At 36.7% G+C, this 27679-nt stretch overlaps 1 protein-coding gene across 1 annotated transcript in view; it reads left to right on the forward strand.

Moving 5' to 3' along the window:
* The window catches only part of LAMA3 (laminin subunit alpha 3), a 157857-nt gene that overhangs the window by 106041 nt on the left and 24137 nt on the right, over window positions 1–27679 (forward strand). Inside the window, exons 42-57 of the mRNA XM_063299956.1 lie at window positions 47–157; window positions 3387–3498; window positions 5418–5585; window positions 6047–6243; window positions 8026–8142; window positions 8473–8627; window positions 10168–10309; window positions 12433–12532; window positions 14687–14803; window positions 15066–15245; window positions 16258–16400; window positions 16679–16858; window positions 20025–20176; window positions 20262–20424; window positions 24365–24498; window positions 26821–26968. Coding sequence (XP_063156026.1) covers window positions 47–157; window positions 3387–3498; window positions 5418–5585; window positions 6047–6243; window positions 8026–8142; window positions 8473–8627; window positions 10168–10309; window positions 12433–12532; window positions 14687–14803; window positions 15066–15245; window positions 16258–16400; window positions 16679–16858; window positions 20025–20176; window positions 20262–20424; window positions 24365–24498; window positions 26821–26968 — 2319 coding nt within the window. The remainder of the gene's footprint in view (window positions 1–46; window positions 158–3386; window positions 3499–5417; window positions 5586–6046; window positions 6244–8025; window positions 8143–8472; window positions 8628–10167; window positions 10310–12432; window positions 12533–14686; window positions 14804–15065; window positions 15246–16257; window positions 16401–16678; window positions 16859–20024; window positions 20177–20261; window positions 20425–24364; window positions 24499–26820; window positions 26969–27679) is intronic.

Here is a 27679-nt window from a genome sequence, read left to right on the forward strand (position 1 = left end):
TATGCTCAGTTTGTGGGTTCCCATTCTGTTTGGCCTTTATTTTCAGATTCTGTTGAACCGCACTCGTTCTGCTATTAAAATTCAGAGTCCAAAGGTACATGAACTGGAGGCAGACTTGTCTCACCTTAACCAAAATATTAATGCTCTGAAAGAAAAGGTAAGCTGTTTAAATCTTACACATATTGCTATCAGTCCATGAACTTTTTATAAAAGTTTGTGTTTACTAGTCATCTTTGAGATTTGAAGAGCCTTGGTGTAAAATGATAATAAATGTTAAAGGCCATGTGCTAAGGTACCTTTAATAGATGGCAAATGTTACCCTAATGTCCATATAGTGGTAAATACGTTTATGTGACAAATATTTCTGAATTTTAAGAACAACTAATATATTCTACTACAATAATTCCAATCCCAGTCAAAAGCTTATCAAAGAACAATCAATAGATTTATGTGCAGTGTGAAAAAAATCTGAGAGTAAGGTTCAAAATTTTGCAAGACTTAAAAGAAAAAGGCAGCCTTGCATTTCCCAACCTTAAAGTATATTATTGAGCAAACTGCCTGTCATGGACAACAGAAGGGATAAAATTTCCGAACAGCAGAATATCAATGCTGGCTTAGCCAATGGACTTCATAAGTATTTATGGTATAAAGAAATTAAAAAAAAGAAAAGGATTTGAAGGGATGTGTTATAAGATAAAGTTTGTTAAAAATACGGAATCCCCTAAAAACGAAGAAAAGTTTGGCAAACTCACCATTGGTATCACTGTTAAATGCCTTTTATTTCAAGGACAGCTACAGTAAGAAAAATTTAATCACGTACGCCAATATGGTACAGCCAGACTTAGAAAACAGACTAAAGTTCCAGCAAGAACTGCTCAGTGGAAATAGGAATTTACCGTGTTGATATATTTACAAATTTTTTGAAGAATCAGAAGTGACCTCAAGAAAGAAGGAAGGACCTTGAGAAAGATGACAGAATTTGAAACTTTTATACAAAGCCAAGATCATATATTAGGGGGTTATATATGCACACACACACACACACACACACAGTTATTGGAATACAATACAACGATGGAACAAATTAAAAATTGCATGATAAAGCATATGCAAAACTTCAAAGAAGTAATCATGGTAGAACAATGGGAACAGCTATGTAAAAAAATCAACAAAATTTACACCAAGCTAAATATTGTACAGATGGTATATAACTCCATCAGTGATTGCCAAGATGGACAAATCATACAACAATAAATGTTGAAAATGCCACAGCAAAGAAGGAATATTTTATCATATGTGGTAGTTATGCAAAAAGACCCCATAGTACTTGAAAGAAATGCATCAAAACAGAAAATTCTGAAAATGAAATTCAAATTAAAACCACAAATATTTTAATTAGGTATGATCCTGGAATATATACAGTAACTGAAAAGCATCACAATTTATCAAGATAATATGGTGACAGCAACAAGAATCAATCTGGCACAACATTGGAAAAGAAACCTTGCTGACAGTACAAGATTGGCATTCTAAAACTGGAGAATATGCCGCAGTGAAAAAATTGGCTGCATATATTCATAGCAGAAGTCTAACCAAATTCAAGCAGAAATGGTTCCCTTATATACAACATATCACACAGCAAGGCAAGCTAAGACATTTAGAATACGGTTTTTGAAGGAAGAGAGAAATTGTTTAAAAAATAAAAACAATCCAAATAGGAATGAGCTGTGATCATAGATGTGCAAAGCACAGTATAAAAATAATTAAGTAGCAATTAGCAGTTGTGAAAAAAAAAGGAAGAAAAAGCCGGGGGAGGGTGTACTAGAATACTTTTTCTTATAATGTTTTTTTCTTTTTTTCTTGTGTTTTGCCTTTTAAAAGTATATTTTTAATTTTTTAAATAATCATTATATTATTACTTCAACCTTTGCTCTAATGCAGGCTTTCCCACTGTCAGGTGGACCTCCCTTGGGGAGGTGCAGAGAGAGTCCAGGGGAGGTGTGAAGAACCTTTTAGCTACATTGTCACAATAAATCCACCTTTCCCAAAGTTTCATTGATTTTTTCATTGTTCATTTGCATTTATTTTGGTGTCTAGGTTTTTAGGGGAGGTGTGTACCTTAAGATTACACCATAAGGAAGGTGTGATAGCAAAGGGTTTAGGAACCCCTCCTCTAGTGTAAAGCTTGTTTTATATAAATTATGTGTGTATATGTATACCTTTCTTTTTTCTTTGTTTTTAATTTATTATTGTTTGTTTTAATTAATAAATATAAAAACATCAAGAAAAGAAAAATTTACCAAGATAGACAAATCACATGGCAATAAATGTTAGAAATGCTACAACAGAAAAGGAACATTTTTCTCCATTGGTGGTCATGCAAAAAACCCCAAAAGTTTTGGAAGGAAATGCATCAAAACATTCAGAAATTTTTAAACATAAAATTGGAATTGAAACCACAAATATTTTTATAAAACGTAAGTGAAAAGTATCACAATTTACTAAGATGACAGCTGCAAGAACGAATTCAAAATTTAAAAATTTAAAAGCTGACAGCCGCAAGTGCCTAGTACTGGGACCCTGGACTTACATAAGCCACACAGTAGACTTTCTAGGGAGGAGGAATGAAATGGTGTAAAAGGAGACTGCAGTGTAAACCATGCTGATCATGTCAGGAAGGGTCCTGCAAGTGTGAAATTCTAACGGTATGTGGGAATGACCTTGAGGGGTGAGGAGAAGAGAGGCTGCCTAGGGAATGATCTGATAGAAGAGGGAGGAGCCCGCAGCTGCTTAACTGTCAGAGAATGAAACTTAGGAGGGATCCGCCCTAATTGATCAGGCAGTAAAAAGGGATGGTGGGAGATTTGTACTTTCAGACTTGCAAGGTTCCGTTAATGCAGCCTTACAATAAAGTAGAATTAGCTCATCTGGTTGTGTTTCCTGCCTGGTTTACCTGCGAGGGCTGACAACAATCTTGCAAGTCTCAAAGTATAAATCTCCTGCCGTCTCTTTTTGTGAGTAGATTTCGCACAACAGTTACCAAAACTTATTTTTTCATAATGTTTTTACTCATTGTATTAGTGGTTGTTTATCTTCTCCTTTGCTTTTCTGTCTTTATCCTTGTATGATTTCTGTTTAAATAATTCTGATAAAGTTTATGCAATAAAAAAAGATTTTTTAAAATTCCTTTAAGAATGGCTAGTAAATGCCAAATTCATTAATTTGATCAAATTAGTCATATTATAATAGCAAATCATTCTGGCTTCTGTCAAGACATATGTTAATGAAGTAGGGTGGTACATAAACACCCAAATAAATCAGTAATATTAAATACTTTTAAATCAAACTTTTACTAACAGTATCTAATTTTTAACCCACCATCTTAGGCTGAAAGTAATTACAAGAAAGCACAGACTCTATTAAATAACTTTAGTAAAACTAATCAAAGAGGAAGAACCTTAATTTCAAAGATCCAATCTATTCTCACCAATATTAATGGTAAGAGTAATGTTTCTTCTATGTTAAGTTTGGGGAAATGATATCAGTCTGGGGACCAGAATAATTCTTGGCTAATTTTGCCAATGCCATAGCAGGCAGCTTTCAGTTTGTTTTCTTTCATGTGCACAGAGATATTTACACTTCATTTAGGGTTTAACCATTTTCTGTTTATATCCGTAGAAGCTATTTGGAAACCTTATTGCAGTACTAGTGGGGGCAGTTTTTGAAGTCAATCTCAGTGTTAGTGAAGGAAGTTTATTACTGTCCTCCCCAGCATGAACCTTCCTCCCCATCACCTGTTCCTGCAGTAACATAGTTTTGAAACAGGTGACAACAATAGGGCTATTTAAAGCCTTATGCTGGCCAAAAAAAGCATTTGTGTGCATGAGTGACCATGCATAATGCCTCCTGCCCCAGGACAGGATGCAATTGGTGCACCAGAGGGTATTGTGCAAAATTTCTCATGACCATTCCTCCACCTGCTGTTCAAGCAGGAGCTATGAGTCCAGAACTCCCAGATTGCAAACCAGCTCAGTACAGATGAGTGTGATCCCACCCGGAGATAATGTATAAGTAGAACATCTCTGGATTCAGAAGTCTTTCACATCTACACCTACTCCATTGTGGTAGGGTTCGACCTGAGTCTGTACCTCTCAATATACAGTATTTCCTAACCACTTCCGAGAACTGGGTTAAGACCTTCATCTCCTGCCAGCCCTGTTCAGAGTAGAGACATACAGTAAAGCTGAATTTATCTACCAATTGATGATAAGTCACCCTATGCTGACAAATGACATCTCCCAGCAGCTTCATGTAAATGTTAAAAAGCAAGGCGGAAACGGCTGAGCTCTGCAGTGCCCTATAATGCAATGTGCAAACGCCCAATTTCTATGCCCCACCAACTGGAACTGGTTGCTCAGAGAGAAGGAGAACCACTGCTAAACAGTGCCCTTAGCCCTTGCATCTGGCCTAAAAGGATACCACGATCAATGCTGGGTTTCATTCCCTCATCCCTGCCTTTCAAAAGGTCATCAACTAGGGTGACCATTGCAGTTTCCATCTGATACCCAGCTCTGAATCCCAGCTGATATGACTTAGATAATCCGTTTCATCCAGGGTTCTCTAGGTAGTTGCAAGCCTATCACCTTCTCTACCATTTTCCCTAGAAAGTGGATATTGGAGAACAGGTGATAGTTGTCTAAAACAGCCCAATCATCTATTTTAAGACATGAGGCAATTCCCCTCCCTCAAGGATGGACTTACCTTCATGACAGCCATAGTATCCATAGACTTTCTGCCTTTGTCATGTGGGTTGTCCTCTTAATGTGCAAAAAAGTCACACCTTGCCCATGGCAGCAGAAACAGGAGATGAAAATATCCTCCTGGGACATCTATTGAGGAAGAAATAATATTCTAGAGCCACGTATTCAGAAACAAGTCTCACTGAACTAAATTAATTTTACTTCTGATACGGTGTGGATTAGACTGCAATGTTCTGATAAGCCTCGTGTGTACATTGGCAGTTCCTATCGGCTGAGATAAATTAGGATGTCATTAATGATTTACTTATAGTGTGTTGGATGGAAAGTTCTATCTTTTAAGTTTAAAACGGGTGGGAAACTGTTTATAGGCTCTGTATTTTATTTGATCTTTGATTGGTTTGCTAGGGCTCCAGTCCAAGAAGTGGGCAGAGCACGTATGAAACCAATTATAGTTAATATAGCTACTTCTCATATATTTAACAGTTTCCCACTTCTGTCACATTAAGTACTCCAAATTGATGTGACTTCTGGAGAGACCTGGGGCTGCACTAGAGGGTACAAGTTTACACTCCTCGTTTAAAAATGTATCATGTATATCGCTGTGGCATGGTGTGGTAAAATTCTCTTATTTATTCGAATTATGTCTTTCTGTCCTAGTTCTCTTGGAACAGATAGGTGGCACTTCTGAGGAAGGAACTTCTTTGCCTACGGAACATTCTGCAAAAATGCTGGTGCAAGCTCAGCAAATGATAAATGAGATGAGAAACCGCAATTTTGGCCAACAGCTAACGGAAGCAGAAAAGGAAAAAGGGAAAGCCCAACATTGTAAGATGTAAAAACTGTAAATATTTGGGGGTAGAAATGGCTTGATTGGATTTATTAAGGTGAGAATAGATGGGGAAAGACTGTTGCCTTATCTGGAATTTCCCAGTGAGTTTTTAATGGGTGTGAAGGTAGTTATGGTCTAACAGTGAAGAAAACTGGCAATAGCCACTTTAAAATGTATTTTGTTGCTTGCTTGAAACTAGTTCAGGACTTGTGCTGAGCTTTTGCAGTCATATAATCTATATAGAACGTTTGGAAACATAAAGATCAAAAAGGATATACAGAACTGACACATTCATATCTATCTTTACACTTACTGGACCAGATGATCTGCCCAACTAACATTCATTTCTTGATGAGAAGTTGATTTACAGAAAGGCTGTAAGCCAAAAGGACTTGAAGGACCTAATGCTCATAGAATATTGGATTTACTCCTGTTCTGCTTTGTTCATTCTGCATAGTGCTAGAACGAATAAGGGGTGAACTACAAAAGCTCAAAGCAAAAAACCAAGGCCTTGCTAAAAATGTGAGAGATTCACTAAATGAATATGAATCCAGGCTCAATGATCTTCATGATTCTTTGAGAGAGGCAAAGGAACAAACCAAGCTAGCTGAAAATTTAAATGGAGAAAATAGACGCCTTTTGGAAGACATTAAGGTAACTATCTGCTTACCTACCTACTTAAGTACAGTATCCAGGGTTATGGGTCTTCATGCATGATGCATTAAATTGGGAAAATTCCATATTTTGGGAAAACTTGGCAAAAGCAAATGCAAACATTTTAATACATTTAACTGTTACCTGTATCAAGACAATTCTGTGAAAGACCAGCGGAATTAGATTTCTACTGGGTTTTTCTGCTATTTTATTTTTTAGAACACTATATAATTAACATATAATTTCTCCAAAAGAAATACTTAAATTAAAGTTTAGTCATCTGGCATGCCCTAGCCCATTCTTTTTGTCCTGCAAATACCACGAATGACCCAATCATCCTGGGACATGTAAAAAATTGTTATTTCATGTTCTGTTTCCATGCCAAATACCAAAGCTGTTCATAACTGTTCAGTAAAAGAAATAGTTCTTCAGCAGTGGTTCCAAGGTAGGTTTCATTCAGAATAGCATTTTCTCTTGGTTGCCAAGCAAAGTCTTCTCAAAGAATAATGCCAAGTGGGAGGTCTTTCCTGTTGAAAACAGGCAAGAAAGGGTGAGGAACTGGACTTGTCCAGGGGCTAAATTCAGCCCCAAAGTTGTCCTTTCAGGGCAGGAAACATTAGGCACAGGGCTTAATGGATGGAAGCTTCACCCCTGATATCCATGTCTCCATGCAGAAAGACAGAGCATAAATAAATAATGCACTAAGTGGGTGGACTTAAGAGGAGGAAAGGGACCTCACTCAAGGCCCTGAGGGCCGTATGAACCCAGATGTTTGGTAGTTCAAGCACCTAACAGCAGCATATGACTAAGGAAGAAAAATTCACAGAGATTCTCTTTAATCAGGTTTAATGCCAAGAAAAAAGGTTAGGTTACAAAATCTTCGTAACTAGAAAAATATACACAATATACTCATTTATTAGTGAGTATATTCAGATGGAGTATTTATGAATTGTTTGAACTTCTTTCTCACTGAATCCGTAACAAATAGACTGACACCTCACCTAAGAGATAAGGTTGAAATGTCTATCTTCTCTTTAGTTGCCGTGTTTTGAAAACCTCATTTTCCTTTCCCAGATTCTGAGAATTCCTCATCTCATGTAGAACAATGCCTCTATTTAATTTGGTGATTTATTTACTACAGAGGTTTCTGAGGAAATAGCCCAAAGGAAAAGCCCTTCCCTTTCACACACCATGGTCCACTGTCATTTTATACCAGATCTACATTCTACAGTTTTTAAAAAAAATGTTACTAAACATCTTATACCATACCCCCAAAGGAGATTATGAGTCAGGTATTAGCTGGATTGTGTGCCTTCCCATGCTAAGCAGAAGAATAACTGCATTTCCCCACTGGAATCTGCCCAACCGCTTTGATTCTAACCACTCCCAACCCCTGGGAGAGTAGCTGGTCCTTCATTTTCAGGAGGTTATTTTTCTATTGTTGGCTGGTCCTCTGGAATGGCCTCCTGCAAGAAGTGTGTTTGGCCCCAACTCTGGTCAAAGCTGCTTAAAACAAAGCTTTCCCACAGGGCATTTGGGAGCTGACACAAAATGCCTTTTGGAGTTTAGGGTTGTGTGTTTTGAATTTTGGCTTTATTTTATAAAATTCCTATTGTTATTGTTGTATCTTTTTATGTTTCGAGCCACCAAGAATCTGTGTACAATTGTGGCCGTGTATATAAATGATATATAAATAAATATCTAGATAGTAATTATGGGTATGCTACTTTGAGAGCTTTGTTTTGCTTTAAAAAGGGGAGTCACTCTTTATTTTTCTGTCAGAAACAGACAGAAGAGATGACTACACAACAGACTGCCATTTGGGATCTTTTGAATTCTGCTAAAGCATCAGTGTCTCAAGCAAACAGTGTATTTGGATTTCTCCAAAAGAGTAAAGAGGTAAATTTGAAAGAATTAATGTTTTTTATTAGGCTGAAAAGAGAGAAATAACATTCACATTATGATGGAAATAAGAATATACTACCAATAATGACTCGGCTTTGGTGACAGTAGTAACTGCTTGCAAAATACAGGAGCCATTACTACTTACTGTATGAAAAAAAGTCATCTCTAGCTAATCTCCTATATGTAATCCTCATGTTGTGTTCCAAAGCACCCAGGCATTGGGGTTCATACAGGAAATTAAAGCACCCAAAAGCTTCCCACTTATTTCTTATGGATATATAATGCATCTTAGTCACAGTGCATAAAATTCTCTTCTAATTCCAGGAATATGAAAGTCTAGCTGCCCATTTGGATGGAGCAAAGAAAGAGCTGGATGAGAAACTGAAGAGCCATTTTTTATCGTCCAGTAAGGAACCTTTGGTAGTGAGAGCAGAAGCGTATGCCGACTCTTTACAAGACCTGGCAAGAAAGTTGGCTGAGTATGCATTCCCTTCTATAAATGAATTGTTTCAGAATAGTTTGTTCCTTGCTTGAAGGGTATTATACATTGGACATGGTTCCTTTTAGGTGGAAAGGTAAACTATGTGCTTATGCTGGAACCAATTTAAGAGGAAGAGAGAGATTGCTGTATCGCTGGGATGAACAACATTTAAGGGGTTGGGGACGACAACTGAGTTTCCTCACAGAGCGGCCCAGAATGCTGTCTAGTGAGTGATGACGTCACCAGTATGGCTAGAGCAGAAATGTTGAGGCCAGTGTTTTGGAGAGTTGGCAAATTCTAAGAGTGGGTAGAAGATGGCTTAGTTTGTCTAAAAATAGGTTGAATCTGCTAGGGAGAAGTGGCTATGCCACCATCCTTATCTCTGTATCTTCTGAGGCTTATTAGGTAGCAGTTTTCACTGGTAGTCCCTGCCCAGTGCTGATATTACAGAAATATTCCCTCTAGGTGGGATCAATAAACTTAACTGGATGATGCATCACATTCTTTATATTTCTCTTCCCCTTGGGAAACTGCCAGAAGTCTTTTTTTAAAAAATGCCATTTGAAATGATTGTTCTCTCCTCAGGTGTGGGAAAGCACTGGTATGCTTCTTGTGAGGATAGTAGGCCTTTTTACTTACATGTTGCTAGTTTTTCAGAAAAGATAGGCAGCCCAATTTTTGACAATCTGTATGGGACAGTTTGAACTTGCTGGGCATGCTTTAAACAAAGTTAAGCATGTTTTGTACTGATTTCTTAATAAAGATAAGCATACGCTTAATTTTCTCTAGATGGGATCCTTGGGATGTATATTTTGTTTAGACCAATCGTACTTAAACTTTTTGCTCTCAGGTTCCCTTCCCACTTTTAAAAATTATAGAGGACTCCAAAAAAGCTTTTGTTTGTATGGTTTACTGATATTTACTGTATTAAAAATTAAAATTGACTCATCCATAGAATATATATTTATTGAATCATGTAAAAATAACAATTTAAAACTCATTAGATATTAACATAAATGAAATATTTTTCATGAAAAAAACTATATTCTTTAACAAATTAAAAATAATAACAAGAAGAATGACATTGTTTTAAATTTTTGCAAACATTTTCAATATCTGGCAATAATTTTGACTTTGTGGACCCCTGAGAAGGTTTGTATATGCATTTCCATTTTTAAAATCTATCTTCTGAACGGATTCATTTTTATTTCATATAGATTTCTATTGGAGTTAGTCTCTTCTCTATCTGGTAATACAGTATTTCAAATTAGCCTATTAAACAAAATGTGCTGTGTTTAATAAAGTAGCATAGTGCTAGACCCTCCCTCCCTCCCTCCCTCCGTCTTTCTTTCTTTCTTTCTTTCTTTCTTTCTTTCTTTCTTTCTTTCTTTCTTTCTTTCTTTCTTTCTTTCTTTCTTTCTTTCTCTTTCCCACATAATATAAAATTCTTGACAGTGATTAATGAAAGCCAAAAGAACAGCTAAAGTGTTTTAATGTTCTTGATAACTATATTATATTTTTTGCTTTTTTCCCCACAGACTCAAGAAGAATGCCAGCAATAATGAGCTAGTGACCTGTGCTGTGGGAGCTGCTACCACTTTTGAGAACATCACTGATATCATTAAAGCAGCAGAAGCAGCAGCCAACAGAGCATCAAGTGCAGCAGATTCAGCTTTATTAGTAAGAGTATTCTAAATGCACGTCATACAGAATTGCTTTGTTTCTTAGCACCAAGTAAATTCAGTGGAGGAAGTAGATCTTGGATGTTAGCATTGTTTAGGAAGGTTGGAAGGCCCAACCTTAGAAAGTTAGCCTGTCTGTATAAATCCTGAAGACAGGATTTTAGTTATCTTCAATGAGCACACTGCCTTCATTTAAGATGTATGCTAAGAGGCTGAGTATGCTCTACACTCTGGGAGAAGATGCTAAAGAGCAATCTTAGCAAAAACTAATTCTTTAAGAGGAGCACTGACCATTCTATAAGAAGATCCCCCAGAACCCTTCTTAATCCATGTTAATAGACCATTTTAATTGATCCTTTACCTCTGTAGAGAGGAATGGTCACTGCAAGCCTAAATCTCAACAGGAAGTAGTCTGATCATGACAAGATAATGGATGCAAAACTCCTACTTTCAGACCATCCTCCTCCTGCCCAGTAGAAAAATAAACAAATGTAAAACATAATCTACTGCACTTGTAAGGCAGTAACAGGTTGAGATAGAACAAGTTGTCACGAAAGCCATGAAGTCCTGAAGATCCTCAACCATCGCAGTAACAGCATGTATGTTGAACCCCCCAGAATGAACATTCTAGAGTTCACAAGCACTAGAATTCAAGGCCAGGTGCATCAACTCAGGTTGGTGGAATGTTGGGAAGCAGGATGTGTAGTGCATCAGCAGAACTTCAGACCTATCCTGAAATACCCAACACAAGATACAAGTGCTCTAGATTGGCACTTGAATGGACAAGTAGCCTGGAGAGGGAAATTAAATTCATAAAGACTACAGGAAAAGTGTTTGGTAACTTTTTCCTTCTGCTATATCAAAATATACAATTTGGTGGCTGTGCATCCTGAGACTACAATATTTCCTCAGTATATCCTATAATTGTGAACACTTCTTTTATAGCACAGGTGTGTAACCTGAGGCCCTAACACCCTATGTAGCCTCTAGAAACCTGGAGTGCAGTCTCCAGAGACCCCTCAAAATTGCCACTAAATTGTAATTTTTAATGTGACTCTTGGGAGGAATGATTGGAACCAAGTGTATTAGCTGGATGTAGTTGTTCTTATCATAACGCTGTTTAATTAGTTTTTGTCTTGGCCTTACCAGCTACTCAAGTGGCAGGCCCCGAAAAGAATGGTTAATCCCTGTATTCCTATACAATAAGCTCAAACCTCTTATGATTTTAATAATTTGGATCAGTGATGGGTAGAAAGGAGATTGGGATTTTCAGAGAGGTCTTTCCAGATAATTACTCTGCTTCAAATGAAATGTATTGAGGAGAGAGATAACATTAACTTCTGTTTGTAATTCCCATGTTTTATTATTGCTTCTTCTATTTTTTTTTCTTTTTACAAACAAATTCACAAAGAAAAATGATTGCTATATGATACCTTTTGATAGGAAACCCTAGAAACATCTTAGATTGCCAGGTGATTTGTGAGGGATGCACAATTTTTTTTTTAGAAAATAGCAACCATGAGAGATTCATATCAAATCAAATCAAAACCTTTATTATGACCTTTAGGCCAGAAATCACTACAATAAAAACACATAAACCTATAATTATAAAACTAAAAATTAGACATAAAATACAATAAATTCCATAAAAATAAATTAATATAGTAACAATAGTACAGATAACAGTGGCAGTCACCAAAATTTGTATTAATCTTCAGTCATAGGTAAGATGGATAGAACGAATGGTGGCACAAAATCGGGCAACCTGGAAAGACACATCAGGGTCCTGGTGAGGTAGACGTGACAGATAAGCATTGTGCTCTCTCTCAGGGTCATTCTTTAAAATGGGATAGATAGAGAAAGATTTTTGGCTTCTGAGGTAAATAAAGCTTCAAAAGAGATAGATTTTTGTATTGTAAGAGGGTCAGCTCTGTTTCTGGAGCATATTGCTCTTTTCTGACCCTTTTTCTGCCACACACCCCATTTTGCAGCAACCTCCAGTTCCAAGTCCTCTGATTTCACACAAAGCAGTTATAGCAATTCTGCCACTGCTGGTATGGATTATGAATTGGCATTCCTTCTGCTGAACAAACCTCTTACCTGGCAGTGCTTCATTTTCAGACAGTGGAGGGAAAGGATCTAACCGGAATGGCTGAAAGACTGAAAACCAACAGTGGAAAACTGTTAAACGAAGCGCGAGCAGCACAGAAGACTTTGCAAGGTATCACCAGCACACCATACATTGCAAGCAATACAAAACGTGTTAAAAAGCTTTAGGTTTTCACACTCTGCTATTGCTCCAGACTTGACCTTGTTAGAAGCTAAGTTATAAAATGGTTACCACCTCAGTTTTTGCTGAAACCCTAGTCTGAAATCAGCAGTTTTCACATCAGCCTATTTTTATAAGAACTTTATTAAATTTCAAAGTATAGTTAAAATACAAAATAGAAATTACAGAAAAGATAGAAGATAGAACTAAAGAAAAAAGAAGAAACGATAAAAGTGAAAATAGAGAACAGAAACAGAAAGTGACCTCCAACTTTCTCCAATACAGATATAGATACAATTAGAAATGTGATCTCTTACCATTGATTAAACCATATTAACCATATTAACATTATTTCTATCAAAACAAACCATTTAATCAGTAAAACCCATAATCAAAACTTAATTTTTTTCCAACCCAAGCAAGTAGTCTAAAAGTGGTTGCCAACCAGAGACAAATCTAGAAATAGTATTATCTCTTATTAAAGCTGTTAACTTAGCCATCTGAGCCAAATCCAGTTTTCACATCAGCCTAGATCACAGTCACTACATCTGATAAGAGCAGTTGGTAATGAAAGTGATTCTCTCTGTTTTACGATGGTCTTTCAATAGGATCACTTCCAAAGAAACTGGGCTTACAAAACTCAAGCTAGTAAAAGCTGCATGTGAGAGAAGAGAGGCTGCAGAATCCAGTGGTTCTACCCCCTACATCAGTGTTTTACAACCTTGGCAACTTTAGATGTGTGGATTTCTGGGAGTTGAAGTCCACACATCTTAAAGTTGCCAAGGATGAAGAACACTGCCCTACTGTAAATACTTGGACACAATATTGTGACTCATCTACAAAAAGGGTAGCACTTGTATCACAATGTCACAATGCATATTTTGTCATTTGTCCCTGGTAGATGCCCATGATGTGAGGGCTTTGGAAATGATCACATAAATTGGTTCAGAGCCTTTCCTAGCAGTGATTTGCAACTACTGGTAGCCTATGAGAAGAACCCAGTTCAAACAACCCTTTTAATAAAATATAAAAAAGATTTTATAGATACTGACTTATAAAAAAAGGAAATGATTCAATGTGTCAGAAGAATTAGAGGAGCCTGATTTGTATATATATACATAGCTGATATTCTACGATTGAAGTCAGGAATGGGGAACCCTTAGCTGTAATATGGCAGAGACTGCCTGCCCCAGCAGAGCCCTCTTTTTCTATCTCCTCAGATGCTTCCTTTTCTTACTCTATTTGGGCCACTGCCTTTACCCCCATTTTACTCCTTCCTAGGCATCCACATGAAATTAGGTGAAGAACTGTGGATAGCCTACTCCTGATAGGCCAGTAGCACCCCTATCTCTTTTGGGGCTCAATAATGCACTATATAAAACAAAATTAAACATATCCTTATCCATTCTCCGCTCACTGTAAGTAAATACAAAACCTAATTTGTTGCTTTCTTCTAAGTTTAAGTCTCACTATCTTTGGAACTTATGAAAATCTATTTTCAAAAACTATTCCTGCCATATGGAATATCCTCCCCCCAAGATCTGGCAGCCCCCCACTGTTCTAGACTTCCAGAAGGCCTTGAAGAGCTGGTTCTTCTGCCAAGCATTGGGCTAGGGTAAGGCTGGAGCCCAGTGATTGTGAATGTTTATGTGTTGGGGAGTGTTTTTTTTGGGGTGCCATGAGTTGTTTTGATGTTGGTTTTACTGTTTTGTTTTTACTGCTGTTTTTGTGAGTCACCCATGGTTACTGTATATAAGATGGGCGGCCATATAAGTCTTTTAAATAAATAAATATTTTTTTCTGGTTTTATAATGTTCACATGTTTAATACAGATTTCTAGATGTTTAAAGTAAAACCGTTGCTTATAAAAATGAAAGCCATATTTAAATGCAACCAAATTTGCCTAATGGGATTACACTGAAAATGAATTTGGCTATGATGGGTTCATTGTCTGGCCATCTGGGTGAAAGAAATACTAAATAGGAAAGCAGAGAAACCTCATCATAAAGCAACGAGTTATAGGAGCATGAACAGTAAACTACTATTAGTAGTAAAATTAGGGCAATCCATAATTATCAGGATGATATATAGTGGACTATTTTACAGATCTCAGTCCAACACTTGATGATATGAAGAGCAAACTTCAGGAGGCTGAACGGAAAAAAACTGTGATACACAGAGATCTTAGTGCTTCCCAAAATAACCTCCAAGAGATAAACAGAGGCAAGTAATATGATATGGGTTTTTACTAATGTATATTTTATTGGATTTCTTGTGCCAATTATTTTTTTTAAAAAAGCTTTAAGTGGAAGGGAAAAAAAGAAAAGAAACAAGAAACACGATTGTATAAAAATTACATGCTCATTTAGAATAGTGCAGAACCTAAGCCCATGTATTTCAACAGAGAACATATTACATTTTATCATATCTTGAAAGAAAAATAAAAGTTATCCTGAATTTATATGCCACTGTATCTGCCTGCTAGATAATACAGAGAGCATAATCACAACTGCAAATACCATAATTAAGAATGTCAACAATATTACTACAAACATACGCAGTGAACTGGACCCAATTAAAGCTGGAGTTGAGAACATAAAGCACACCTATGAAGTTGTACAGATTACTGATTTCAACAAGGCTTTGAAAGAAGCAAGCAGTTCAGGTAGACTTTTTTCTCCTACGTGAATTTCTTAATCTTTTTTAAAGTTAATGTTAGCTTTTTCTTATGTTGCCTTTTCTGAAGAAGGTCAGTTGTTCATTCATCACATAGCAGACACACCCTGTGAGTCTTATGGGACTAAACATTGTGGGGAATTTCCTGGAAAAGTCAAAACCCAAAATATTTAAGGTCCTCAATCTAGAATGATCTCTTCCAAGATGTTGCATAGCAACTCCTGTCAAAAACTAATTGGCATAGGAGTAGGGAAGGCAGCTCTAGGATATCTGATTATAGAATCTGAGACTTTGATCGGACTCAAGCATTAGCAAAGATGCTTGAATTCCCCCTTCCTCCTCCCTAATGGCAAAGTCATTGGGTTGGAGCTGTTGGGAATAGTGCTTGTAATGATTTCAGGAATCAGGTCACAGGACGGGTTGAACTTGTTATGGTCAGTGACACAGGACGGTCACTTCCTGCATCAGCCCCATTTTGTATATAGGAAGAAGTTCCACTTTCTGTTATAGAACACTGTTAGAGAGCTGTAGTGTTTTTTGGGCTTATGGTAAAATCCTAGTCATGTTTCCTCCAAAATAATAATTCTACTTCTAGTGGGTGTTCAGGTGAGTTGATTTCAACTTCCATCACCCTGAATGTTGGGTATGGGTGAATAACCTTTGTAGTTCAAGACATTTGGAGGATGTGAAAGATTGGAAAAGGTTTCCCATATGTTTAAGACTAACAGCTTAGCTATATTGCTTCTAGTCTCCATTCTTGAAAACAAAACAGGACAAGGGCTTTGGCAAGCTGGTCAATTATCATTTTCCCTTTCTGTTGCCACTTGGGGCTAATAATTAACAAATAATTAAACTAGTGTTTTGTTAATAACTAAAAATTAAGTTTCCAGTTACTTCAGCAATAATTTCATTAATTAAATATGTAGACTAGGCAATCTGTATTTTATATTGTTATATGTAATATTCTATATTTCTCCATCATTTTAAAATGCTTTCAACAGTCAGTAACTTAACAAGCATGCTCCCAGATCTGTTTAACAAGATTACAAATATCAACCAGCAATTCATACCAACAAGCAATATAACTGAGAATATAAATCGCATCAGAGAGCTCATCCAGCAAGCCAGAGATGCTGCAAATAAGGTGTGTTGCAAAACCTTTCTTGCTTTCTTTTTAAAATTTTTCTCACATACTTACCCAAATATTTTTCTCTGTCTTTTCTCAAAAGTATTTTATTTTGAATACCTACTGTACATAGGTCAGGCTGATGGGGATAGGAGTAATATTTGCATAACTGTGAAAGTCCAAGCTGGCTGAATTGTTTAAGCAAGATATGGATATGGTATGGCTTGCTGAACCTACGTAAACTGGTGCTTTGCTTTGCTTCCTACATAAGTTTGTAATGACTTACATTGTTTTAGGTTGCCATCCCTATGAAATTCAATGGCAAATCGGGAGTTGAGGTTCGACTTCCAGATATCCTGGATGATCTGAAGGGCTACACTTCCCTTTCTTTATTTCTACAAAGACCTAATGAAAAGGAGGACAGGCCACAACGACAAATACCCAACATGTTTGTCATGTACCTGGGTAACAAAGATGTAGGTATTGATTATTTCTTACTGAGCCATTTATTATTGAAAAAAACATATATCTATAACCAATATTTATTTTGTTTTACTGCATTTTATTCAATTTTTCTCCTACTCTGGTTTTAAGTCTAAATCTTTTAGGTTTGATATGACTGTTACACTGTCTTAGCTGTATTTTGTTTCTGAGAAATTTTTTTTTAACCTTGCTGGTCATTGACCATAATTAAATAAATTTAAGGTGAGGTGAGGCATTCTGTCTCTTGCAGAGGCCATCTCCTCCACCTGTGAAAAATGTCATGGGTGTAAGAATACTGCCACTGATGTTTTCACCAGCAGTAGGCCCAATCCAGAACCTTTAAGTTAATGGATTCTGCTGTCTGTAAAAGCTCTTCCTTCTCCCAAGAGGCCTCTGGACTGAGTCTTGATCATATACTAGTCTGTATTTGGATTAACCATGAAAGGGGAAAATTGAGAGCCCTTAGAAATATAAAGAAAAGTACCCTATTTTGGATAGCTGTGCTGCATATGAGCTGGAAGGACAATGGTATTTGTATCTTTGAACATGGCACTGTGTGCCTTATTCACTGATATTTAATTTAGGGTAGCATTTAAAAAAATTTATAACCTTAATATGCCAAACAACATATCCAGAATTTAAAAAATAGAGTCACTCTGTCTTGAAGTATAATCTTGTTTCTGCCATTCATCCTTGATGAATCCATAATTCTTCATATAGTGATAATAGTGGCTGCCACTATGTAGGACAGACAGGCAGAAGACTAGCAGAGTGCATCCACGAACACCAACTAGCAGTCAGAAGACACGATGAGAACTCCTTAATCTCACAACACATGGACAGACTCAACCATAGTTTCAACTGGGAAACTGAGCATCCTAAACCAAGCCAAATCCAAAAACGCCAGAGAATTCCTGGAAGCCTGGCACTCAGACAAAGCAGCCATCAACAGACACATAGAGGTAAACAACATTTACATACCATTCAAAAGAGACAATAGAAAAGCCAAAAGACCAGTACACTCCTTTGCCAGCAATCAACCCCCAGATATGCAAAAATCAACACTAGGATTAACACCAGATGAACCATCAAACAGCACAATACACCCTAATCAAGGAACTATTAACTCAGGCAATCAACCAAGCAGCAAACAACAGCCCAATCAAAGAACTCCCAAGGAGAGAACAACACCCCCACTAACACAGGCAGGGCAAGCCACAGTATATAAACTGACAGCAAGGCCCACTCCCTCTTCGCACTGAAGATGTTGCCTAGTCTGGCAATGAAACGTGTGCAAGAAAACAACAAGGCTCAGAGAGCACCAAGAACTCCACATTTCATATCACTAAGTGACCCCTCACTCATTTCACATTTGCAAACAGATTGCCAGCCAGTTGTTTTTAAATGTTCTCTGAGGTGTCCAGTACATGTGGGAGAAAACACTTTTTTGTTGAATAAGTGTCACCTTAAGATCATAAGATACATCCTAAATATCCATAGCCACCAATCTGTTAACATGGGATATTCCAACTCTTTATTCCAGAGTTCTTGTAAATAACTAATACCCACTTTATTGATACTCTTTAATACTTTTTAATGTCACTTTAATACTTGTTAGATACTCTTTAATTGAATTTTGAATGATTCTAAATCATGTGTGTGTGTGTGTATACATACATTGTGCCTTTGAGTCAGTGTTGACTCCTGGTGAATTCCTGGACTAGTCCTTGCTCAGTTGGCTTTGTGCTTAAGGCAGGGCTAGAACTCACAGTCTCCCAGTATCTAGGCTGGTGCCTTAACCACTACACCAACTGGCTCCACATACTGTATATACAGTACATGCACACATATGACTTAAAATCATACAAAACATATTCCAGTGTTGATAGTAATTTGTGAATTTTAGATGCTGATAATGCATCTGGACCAAGTGGTGAAATCAAAATACGGTTTAATTTTAAACTTGATAGGCAGTTGTCAAATTTCACCAGGCATGGCAATAAATATTGACTCTCCAGAAATTCAACCCTGGATTTAGGAACCCAGAAGCTTCAAAATGAGGCATGGCTAGATCAGTGGATTTATTGCAGACAAGAAAGAGTCATATGTATGCAAAAAGTCAGTCTACTGCAGAATGCAGAAATTAATCTCTAGGTATATCTGATAGACTCAGGCTTTAAATCCTAAGCCTTTTCCTCCACTCTTTGAATCCACATACTTACTCTGTTCTGGGCCTTGAGACATCTGTTCCATGTTTACATAAGGTTTTTCTTGGGCCTGAATATCACAGATCATGTCTCACCAGTTTTAGTCACTAAACAATAAGCTGATGAATATTGAATATTCGTAGTTGTGCATGACTTTCCCTGCCTTCCACAAATAATTTACCTGATATTTTTAAACTGGGATTTATCATGTGAATAAGGGTCAAAATTATCTTTAATGTGTCTTTAATGCAGGAAATAAATGGAGTTATGGCTAAAATAGAGCCAAGCTCCTGTCATTATGTCAAAGGAGCCACATAATTATTTTCTAAAGGCAGCAAATGTGTATTGTACTGTCATGAATTATTTCTGTTAATTCCCTGTCCTGTTATAATTCTACTAATTGATTCTTAGAATGTAGGTGTTTTAAGTGTGTGTCTGTTGTTTCATGCGAAGGTTTGGACATAGCATGTCTTCCATACATTATGAAACGTATATGAAAATTTTAGCCATATATAAATCCCATTCACCTTTTGATGGACCTTGGCTGAAATGGGCACCCCTTCACCTATTAGTCTGTTAATAAGGGTTTACTATGTGTGTACTTGTGCACTATGGGATCCTGAATTTGGGGCTAGAACTTTCTAACAGATAATTAGAGGGCGACAAACACCTGTTTAGGGTTCTTCGGAGGTTTTGTGCCATTCAATTGCCTTGAGCATCTACTGTGAATTTAGAATTATTTCTAAGGCAGCGTCCATCCCAGGGTGAACACAAGCTTAAGTAGGAAACTTTCTTTGGAATCTCAGCACCCCAAAAAAACTGAAAACAAGTACCCGCCCTGCTGATCTTGCTTGCATACCCCTCCTTCGCTGGTGCTGTTTGTTGATTTTTTTAAAGGATTATACAATATAAAGCAGTTGTCCGAAGAATTAACTTAAGCTTCCATGTTCAGAGTTCCAGCAACTACATAGGTATGGCTATTCGTGGTGGTCGTCTTATTTGCGCCTATAACCTAGGAGGCGATGAAGCTGAAATAGAAGTGACTGAAAAAGTATATGAGAAAAAGACCAGGGAAGTAGCTTTGGATCAAGTTACATTTAAGAGGTAAGGACCCTTAAAACCCTTACAATTATTTTGAACTCATACTGAAAAACCTTTCAGTTTTATGCCTTTTTTTCTTCTTCTCTAGAATTTACCAGTATGCAGAACTAGAATACAAGCGTGCTGCACCCTCTGATTTGTCAGTCAAATATGAACCTGTTCATGTCCCCAGTAGGAATAGTAACACTCTTCTTAACTTGGATCCTGACAATGTGGTCTTCTATGTGGGAGGATACCCACCAGAATTTACGGTAATGGGCTTATGTCTTATGTAAATATTAGAACAAAATGGTTAGATCATATTTTGGTTTTTTGTAAGCCAATAGATGATACTTCTCGTAATTTTATCATATTGTAGTTTCTTAGGGAAAAGTATTTGGAAATAATACCTCCACTGCAGCATATGCCTTGAGAGGTTTGTTTCTTTGTTGTTTATTTTTGGTCAGATTCTGTGTCAAGCATTATCCAGCTTTGAAAAATAGAAGCAAATTTTTGAAAATGGAAAAAAATAAGTCACTTCCCATGATTTCTTTGGCTTTTGGAGTTATAGAAAAAGGTTAAAGAGTTTATAGAGTTGTCAAGCCTAACATTTAAGCATTTGATATAAATACAGAATTAAATTGGTTTCAGAAGCAGATTCCATAAAGAACAAAATATTTCAGTTACTTTGAAGCATCTGAAGCATCTGATCAAGGCATGTTTGAGTTGATTATATTGTCACTGTGGTGTATTAGGGGAAAAACAGATCTGTCTGAAGCCATTGAAATTCCTTAAAATAATCATTACAAAGTAATTGATTTAAAGTTAGTATTCCAGACTCTGCCTATACTTTCCAATAGAATATCTTGTCGCCCACTTTTAGAGTAGAGTTCTTCCGTAAGGTTAAATAGAGACTCAGAGACTCAGCATCAGAATTCAGTCTATGTCCCAGTAGGGCCCAAATGCATCTAGCTGTCTCAAACCAGGAAATGAAAGACCCTTTTTGCCGTATGTTAATTTGAGTAATTGCCAAGATCTTAACAGAAATAAGTAACAAATTTCCAATAGAGCCTATAAAGGTTGATATTCAGTTAAATTCTAATTCCATATAAATAATCAGGGGATAATATTCACTTAAATAATATTAATCTTACCCCACCAAATTAATGGGATGTTAATCCATCTATTAAAATTCATGGCATTCTTGTCTACTACACTTAACATACTGATTTCCATATATTTTGGAATTAAATCCTAAATAGTTAATATATTCTGTACAGATGACAAAACCCAAACTCTTATATTGATCTAATAATATAGATCCCAAAGGAAATAAATTAGATTTTTTCCTAATTAATCTTATAATATAAATATTTACCAAATTGTTGAATCACTGTATCAAGTTAGGCAGTAAAGTATTTATCCAGTATTGCAAAAATGTCATCAGTATATAAAAATAATTTATACTTAGAAACCACCCATGCAATAGCAATAATATTACAAGATTGCCTAATACAAATGGCCAATGGTTCAAGAAATATGTCAGAAAGCAACAGAGAAAGTATGCAAAACTGACGGGTGCCACACTGTAATCAAGAGTCCCTCTTTTGGGGGAGATGGGCGGTAATTAAATTTGAATAATAAATTAAATAAATAAATAAATAAATAGGTTGGGAAATTAACGGATTTTTGTTTACTCTTGCTGTTGGTTGCAAATAGTAAATTTTGTGTATGTGTGCGCCTTTGAGTCAGTCTAGACTCCTGGAGACTACACAGACAAATCTGTGGAGTTTTCTTGGCAATGTTTTTGGAAGTGGTTTGCTACTGCCTTCTTCCTAGGGCTTAGAAACAATCTCCAAGCTGGCTTCATGCCTAAGGTAGGACTACAACTCATGGCCTCCAAGTTTCTAGCCCAGTACCTTTAACCACTATACCAAACTGCCTCTCAAATAGTAAATTGTAATCCATATAATAAAAAAGGCAGAAATCCCTACCCACACATAACTTGCTTTAGAAAATTAATCTGAACAATTTCAAAGGTTTTATTCAGCTTCTAAAGATATTGATATAGCACAATCTAATCCATCTTGAGCTATATCCAAAATATCTATTAATAAATGTAAATTATCTGATACTTGTCTAGTTTTAATAAATCTGGACTGAGATGGATAAATTATGTATGGTATAACTCACTGCAATCATCTAGCCAACAAAACAGTTAATAGAATCTACCTTAATTAATGATATGGGTCTATAACTTTGCATAGAATTTAGAATCTTTATCTGGTTTTAAAATCAATGTTATATAAGTCTCATAAAAAGATAAAGGCAATTAATCATACTTAAATTATTTATTATAAACCTCTTATAATACTGGGGCAAACAATCTATAAAATATTTATACCTTTTAATAGGAAAACGATCTGGGCTGGAGGCTTTCTGTTTTTCATCAGCTGAATTGATGAATTTAATTGTCTCTAATATCTCTTTAAGTTCAAAGTTGCTTTCAAAATCCCCACACAATCCTGTGGTAACAGTTGAATATCAGTCTCACTCAAAATACTACTCTTTTGCTGTTGATCTACCATATCATCAAGGTTATAAAATTGCTTATAGAATTGAAAAAATATAAGTTAATACATAGAGTATCTGTGATTCTCTGCCCATTGTTTGTTAAAATTTCAAAGTTATATTTCAGCGTTTTAAATGACGTGCTTATAAATTACCAGCTTTTTCATTACTTTCCCAATATTTAACTTTAATCTTTTCAAAGAAAATACAGCTTGATCAACCTAAAGATTACCCATCTGCAGCTTGGATGAATTAGTTATAAGACTGTGGGATTCTTTGCATATTCCAGTAAACATTCTTTAACCACATTTTCCATAAATTTGTAATCAAGAATTCTATGTTTCCTTTTCACAGAGGCATAAGCAATAACACACCTTATATGCCTTATATGCATCCCCTACAATTGGTAAACTAATTAGAATCTCAATCACATTCCAAAAAATTCTCATGCTTGTTCAATATGATCAAAAAATTATTATCCTATCTAAAAAGAGGGGTTAAAATACCATCTACCATTAACTGGGGTACTTTCTCCATCAATGTGCTAGCAGGAATGCAACACTCAGACTAGTGGGGGGCAAGGAAGTTCTTTGCTCCCTTCCCCAAGTGACTTCATTTTGTGATTGAGGGCATGCTAGTAACTCTATTTATTTCCCTAATGTATGGAGTCAGGGGTGAGGGGATTTTGGTTATTCTGGAACACTCCCTCTCTTCCCTGTCCCCAGAAGGCATCTTCAGCATCCTGTTCCTGGTGTCTGTTTGTAGGCGTTGTTTAGGATTTCTCATCCCCTTTCTCCCACTTCATGTACCACTCTAGCCTACAACTATGGTTAAAGGCTTTGTGAGAAGCACTTGATTGAAGACTTGACATAATACCACACTACCTTTACAGGTCTCGGTGGGGCTTCCTATATTGTAGGAATGACTACTGAAGAGCCAGGGCTTTACCACCGTGAGAAATGCACCATTGTGCTTTTTTCTTTATTTTGCAACGAATGAAATGTGTACTAGGTGGAAGGAGTGCTCACAGTCTATTTTCTTTTGTTTTTGCACGATAGAGAGGATGACGGGATTTTGTTCCTCCACTAGTTACAGTAGTTTAGGGTGGGACACTGAGGAAACCATTCAGTTTGCACACCTATTGATTAGCTGAAGACAAAAAACCAGTTGTTTCATGACTTTCCCTGCCTGTTTTCTTCATTCTGAAGAATGAATATAACTGCACGGTTGACTTCAAAATAGGTTGGAGAAATAGAGGACTGCTGTGTGGAAGTGCCCCAAAGTGATCTTAATATCTGGATGGAGATTTTGAAACTGAGTCTCTCTAGCCTTCTTTGAGATTTTTAGTTATTCAGCAAATCAGTAAATCCCAAATATTCAAACTTGTCATTGCAACCTGAAAAACTAGAACCTTCATTTTTAAGTTCTTTTAATTAAAAACTGGAATTTTCATGATAAGGAGTTCTGAATGTAGTTGTCATGGTTGGGTCTGTGCAATGCAATCATGAAAATGCAGCTTGGGCTACAGAATCTCATGACTATTTTAATTTCTGTGTTTATACAGAAATTAAGTATAAACTTAATTAAGCATTATTGAAATATGCTGCTGTTTTTGCTTGAAGAATGTTCTTATTTTTACAGCCTCCAAGTACACTGGACTATCCACATTATGAAGGCTGCATTGAATTAGATAGCTTAAACAACAGAGTTTTCAGCCTGTACAATTTCAAGAAGACTTTTGATCTTAACACTACTGTGGTGCAACCATGTAGGAGGTAATGTTTTTTCACTGGACAGTATGTGCTTTAGATAAATACCAGTGTGGAATTTTATCAAACATAATCTATCACATTCTGTTTCTCCTATTCAAGTATGGATAGGCATGATCAGCGTTCAAAAACTTCAAAGCATCTTTTAAAATCATTTTTAGATCTTAAATCGGTCATATACACAGCCATTCTACTCCTTGTTCCTCTACATATTGGCATCTGATCTTCAATAAAGCACTCCTTTCCACTTAACAGGGTGTTACTAGTTATCTGTAAGGTAAAATATAGTTGGGTGAATCTTTCTGTGGCCTATTATTGTGACCTTTGAGGATCTACATGGTGAAACTGTGTGAACCCCCAAAAATGGCAAAGAACCATGTTCTGACAAGTGATCAGAAATAATGTTGAAGGAGTAGTTTGGGTACTTTAAGTACCCTGTGGAGTCCTTGGCTGAGGCATCCTCTGAGATGGCAGTTTCGGAATATCTTTCAGGGCATATTGACTCCAATGGTCATGTCTTGGAGATGGGGTCAGTGGGATCAATGTTGAGTCAAGGGAAGAAATGAAGTAGCATGGTACCAATGTGATGCAAGCCTTAGCCCTTTTGTATATGCATTGTGACAATATGTGCATGTATGAAAGAGATTGAGCTTATGGCACAGTACTGCTTTTGTCTTTTTTATGAAAGAGGTAGATCCTATGGATGCCCTGGGTGAGGTTCAGTTCTGAGGAGATCAGTGCGTGGCATGGGCTGGCCTTGGCTAGGACTTTTATTACCACTTCAAAAATGCAGTCAGTGGGAGCAGAAGGAATGAGACTAGCAACAGTTAAGCTTATTCACAACTTCTTTTCTGTATGCCAAACTTTTTCACATTTATAGATCCTATATTTCAATTCCCACTGAGCTTCCATTAAAACGTTACATGCATTGTCTGACACTTTCCTCATTCTGTGGTTGAGCTTTCACATTGTACTAAGCCATAATGTGGTTTGTGTGCTTTTGGCTTCATATGTGTCAGCCTTGCGAGGTAGTCCAGACAAGAAGCATACCCAGAAGTACTAGCTCTATCTTTATTGTAAGGATACATTAACAGAATCTTGCAAGGCTGAAAGTACATCTCTCCCCTCTTGCCTTTACAGTCCAACAAACTAGGGAGGGCTCCTTTTGAGATGTTTGCCATGCCTCTATTCCTTCTGTAGGCTCAGCTGCCTCTTATCTGACCCTTGCCTAGGCTGTGGCCCTTCTTCCTGTCTCCCACAGTCATTCCCACATACCATTACAATATGCTAGTTTGGATTTTGCAAAGGCAATTGGATCAAATCATCCCATCAAATCAACCCTTCAAATTGAGTTGCTGAATCGATTCAAAGTGACAGGTTGAGTGGGTGCCTTCAAACAGATTTAGATTTTGATGGACTTTTGGGTAGGTGCTATAAGTTTCCTGCTGAAGCAACTTGATCCACACATTTCAAATTAAAATTGAATTGCAACTTTATTTTATTTATCAGATATATATCCCACCTTTCTTCAGGAATACAGAGCACTCTTTCCTCCATCCCCCCCACCCACCCACAAGCACTGTGAGGTACTGAGAGACCATAACTGGTCCCAAGTCACCCAGTGAGCTTTAATGGCTGAAGGTAGAGAACCTGAGTTCCCCTGACCCAGTTCACTCTTTGAGCCACCATCCCATACTAGCTCTCTGAGTCATATCTTGGCTCCTTAGCATGCTCCTTATGGGAACCCACCGATCATGATTTTTAAATTATGGCTTGTGCTCAGCATGATGCTTGAATTGAGGCTTATTCAAACAATAAATATGTTTGAAACAAAACATAGCTTAGTGCAATGTGTGAAGCAAATTTTGAAACTCAAATTTGTTCATCTAAGGGTTGAAGAAAGATAGGTTAACGCTTTCAATTTCAGCTATTTTTCAGCTCAAATTATTTCTAAATTTTTTTGTGTGTGTTCATCTGTAGGAAAAAGAAACCACTATGAGGAGGCAAAAAACAAGCAAAGAGAAAAAATGAAGCAGTTTTACTTTATTTTACTCACATTTCTTCTCAGAAACAGCTCTATTTTAGATTTTAAAAAACCAAGTGTAACCTACTATTTAAACTTTGTAAGTGTGTGATTTGGCCATTAAAAATAAGGAAACAAACATCTGTGGAGGAATGATTGTAGTTTAACATATAGCTTCCTTCCTTATGAAGGAAGCATAATTTTCAGTTAGCCTTAAATATTTTCTTTGCTTAAAACATTTCTTGATATATCAGACATGGTTGGTAGGACGGTAGCATTCTCATCTGCAGATTTCCTTATTTCAGATACAGAGAACGATCTGCCGAATTCTATTTTGAAGGCATAGGTTATGCACATATCAAACCTCGTTCTTCAGACAGAGGAGGCATAAGATATGAACAAACCATTCAAACTACTTCAGATGTCGGGTTGGTGTTTTTTGCAGAAAATCAGGTAATTTTTATTCATGTACATGTTTCCAGGCAAGCTGGAAGGTAGGGGAGAAGAGGAGGGAATGAAATTAGGCACAGGGAAAGAAAGATCCATGCAAATAAATATTTCTGAAACAATGTAAATAAGTCAATACTAACCCCAAATTTCTATCTATTGACCTATAATTGAAAATAATTCGAAACACATATTCAAATAACATATTGTTTCAGATTCCAAGATATACTGTATCATATTGCTGGAAGAAGAATTCATAAATAATTTTGATAGTTTTGTAATATAAAAAAATAGACTTGGTGGAATTGCATCTCAGAGATCTTATTTTTTATTTATTGGATTTATTTTATACTTTTCAGCCCAGGGACTAAGTTTCATCCATTGAAGGATGATTACTTTTAATCCATTTAACTCTTTGTTTTCTCCTACCAAGGAATGATGCTGCCCAAAATACATCTGGGAAAAGCTTTAAAATGCCCAATTATTTTGTCCATAGTTTAAGTCTTAAAGAATCAAGAATAGCTGCTTAAATATTTTTAATGAAAACTTAACAGAAATGCCTAGCGTAGGAGTGGTCCTCACTTATCCAGATTCCTCATTTGTTCCATTATGTGGAGTTTGTTGGTGGCTGAGGCTGTCTTCTGAGGTGGGGCCAGCTGTGTGAGGAAACTGAGCTGTTGATTTGCATTTTGTGCCCAGGATCTCTTCAGTAATCTT

The sequence above is a fragment of the Candoia aspera genome, chromosome 3 (assembly GCF_035149785.1).
Source record: "Candoia aspera isolate rCanAsp1 chromosome 3, rCanAsp1.hap2, whole genome shotgun sequence".
Classification (NCBI taxonomy): Eukaryota; Metazoa; Chordata; class Lepidosauria; order Squamata; family Boidae; genus Candoia; species Candoia aspera.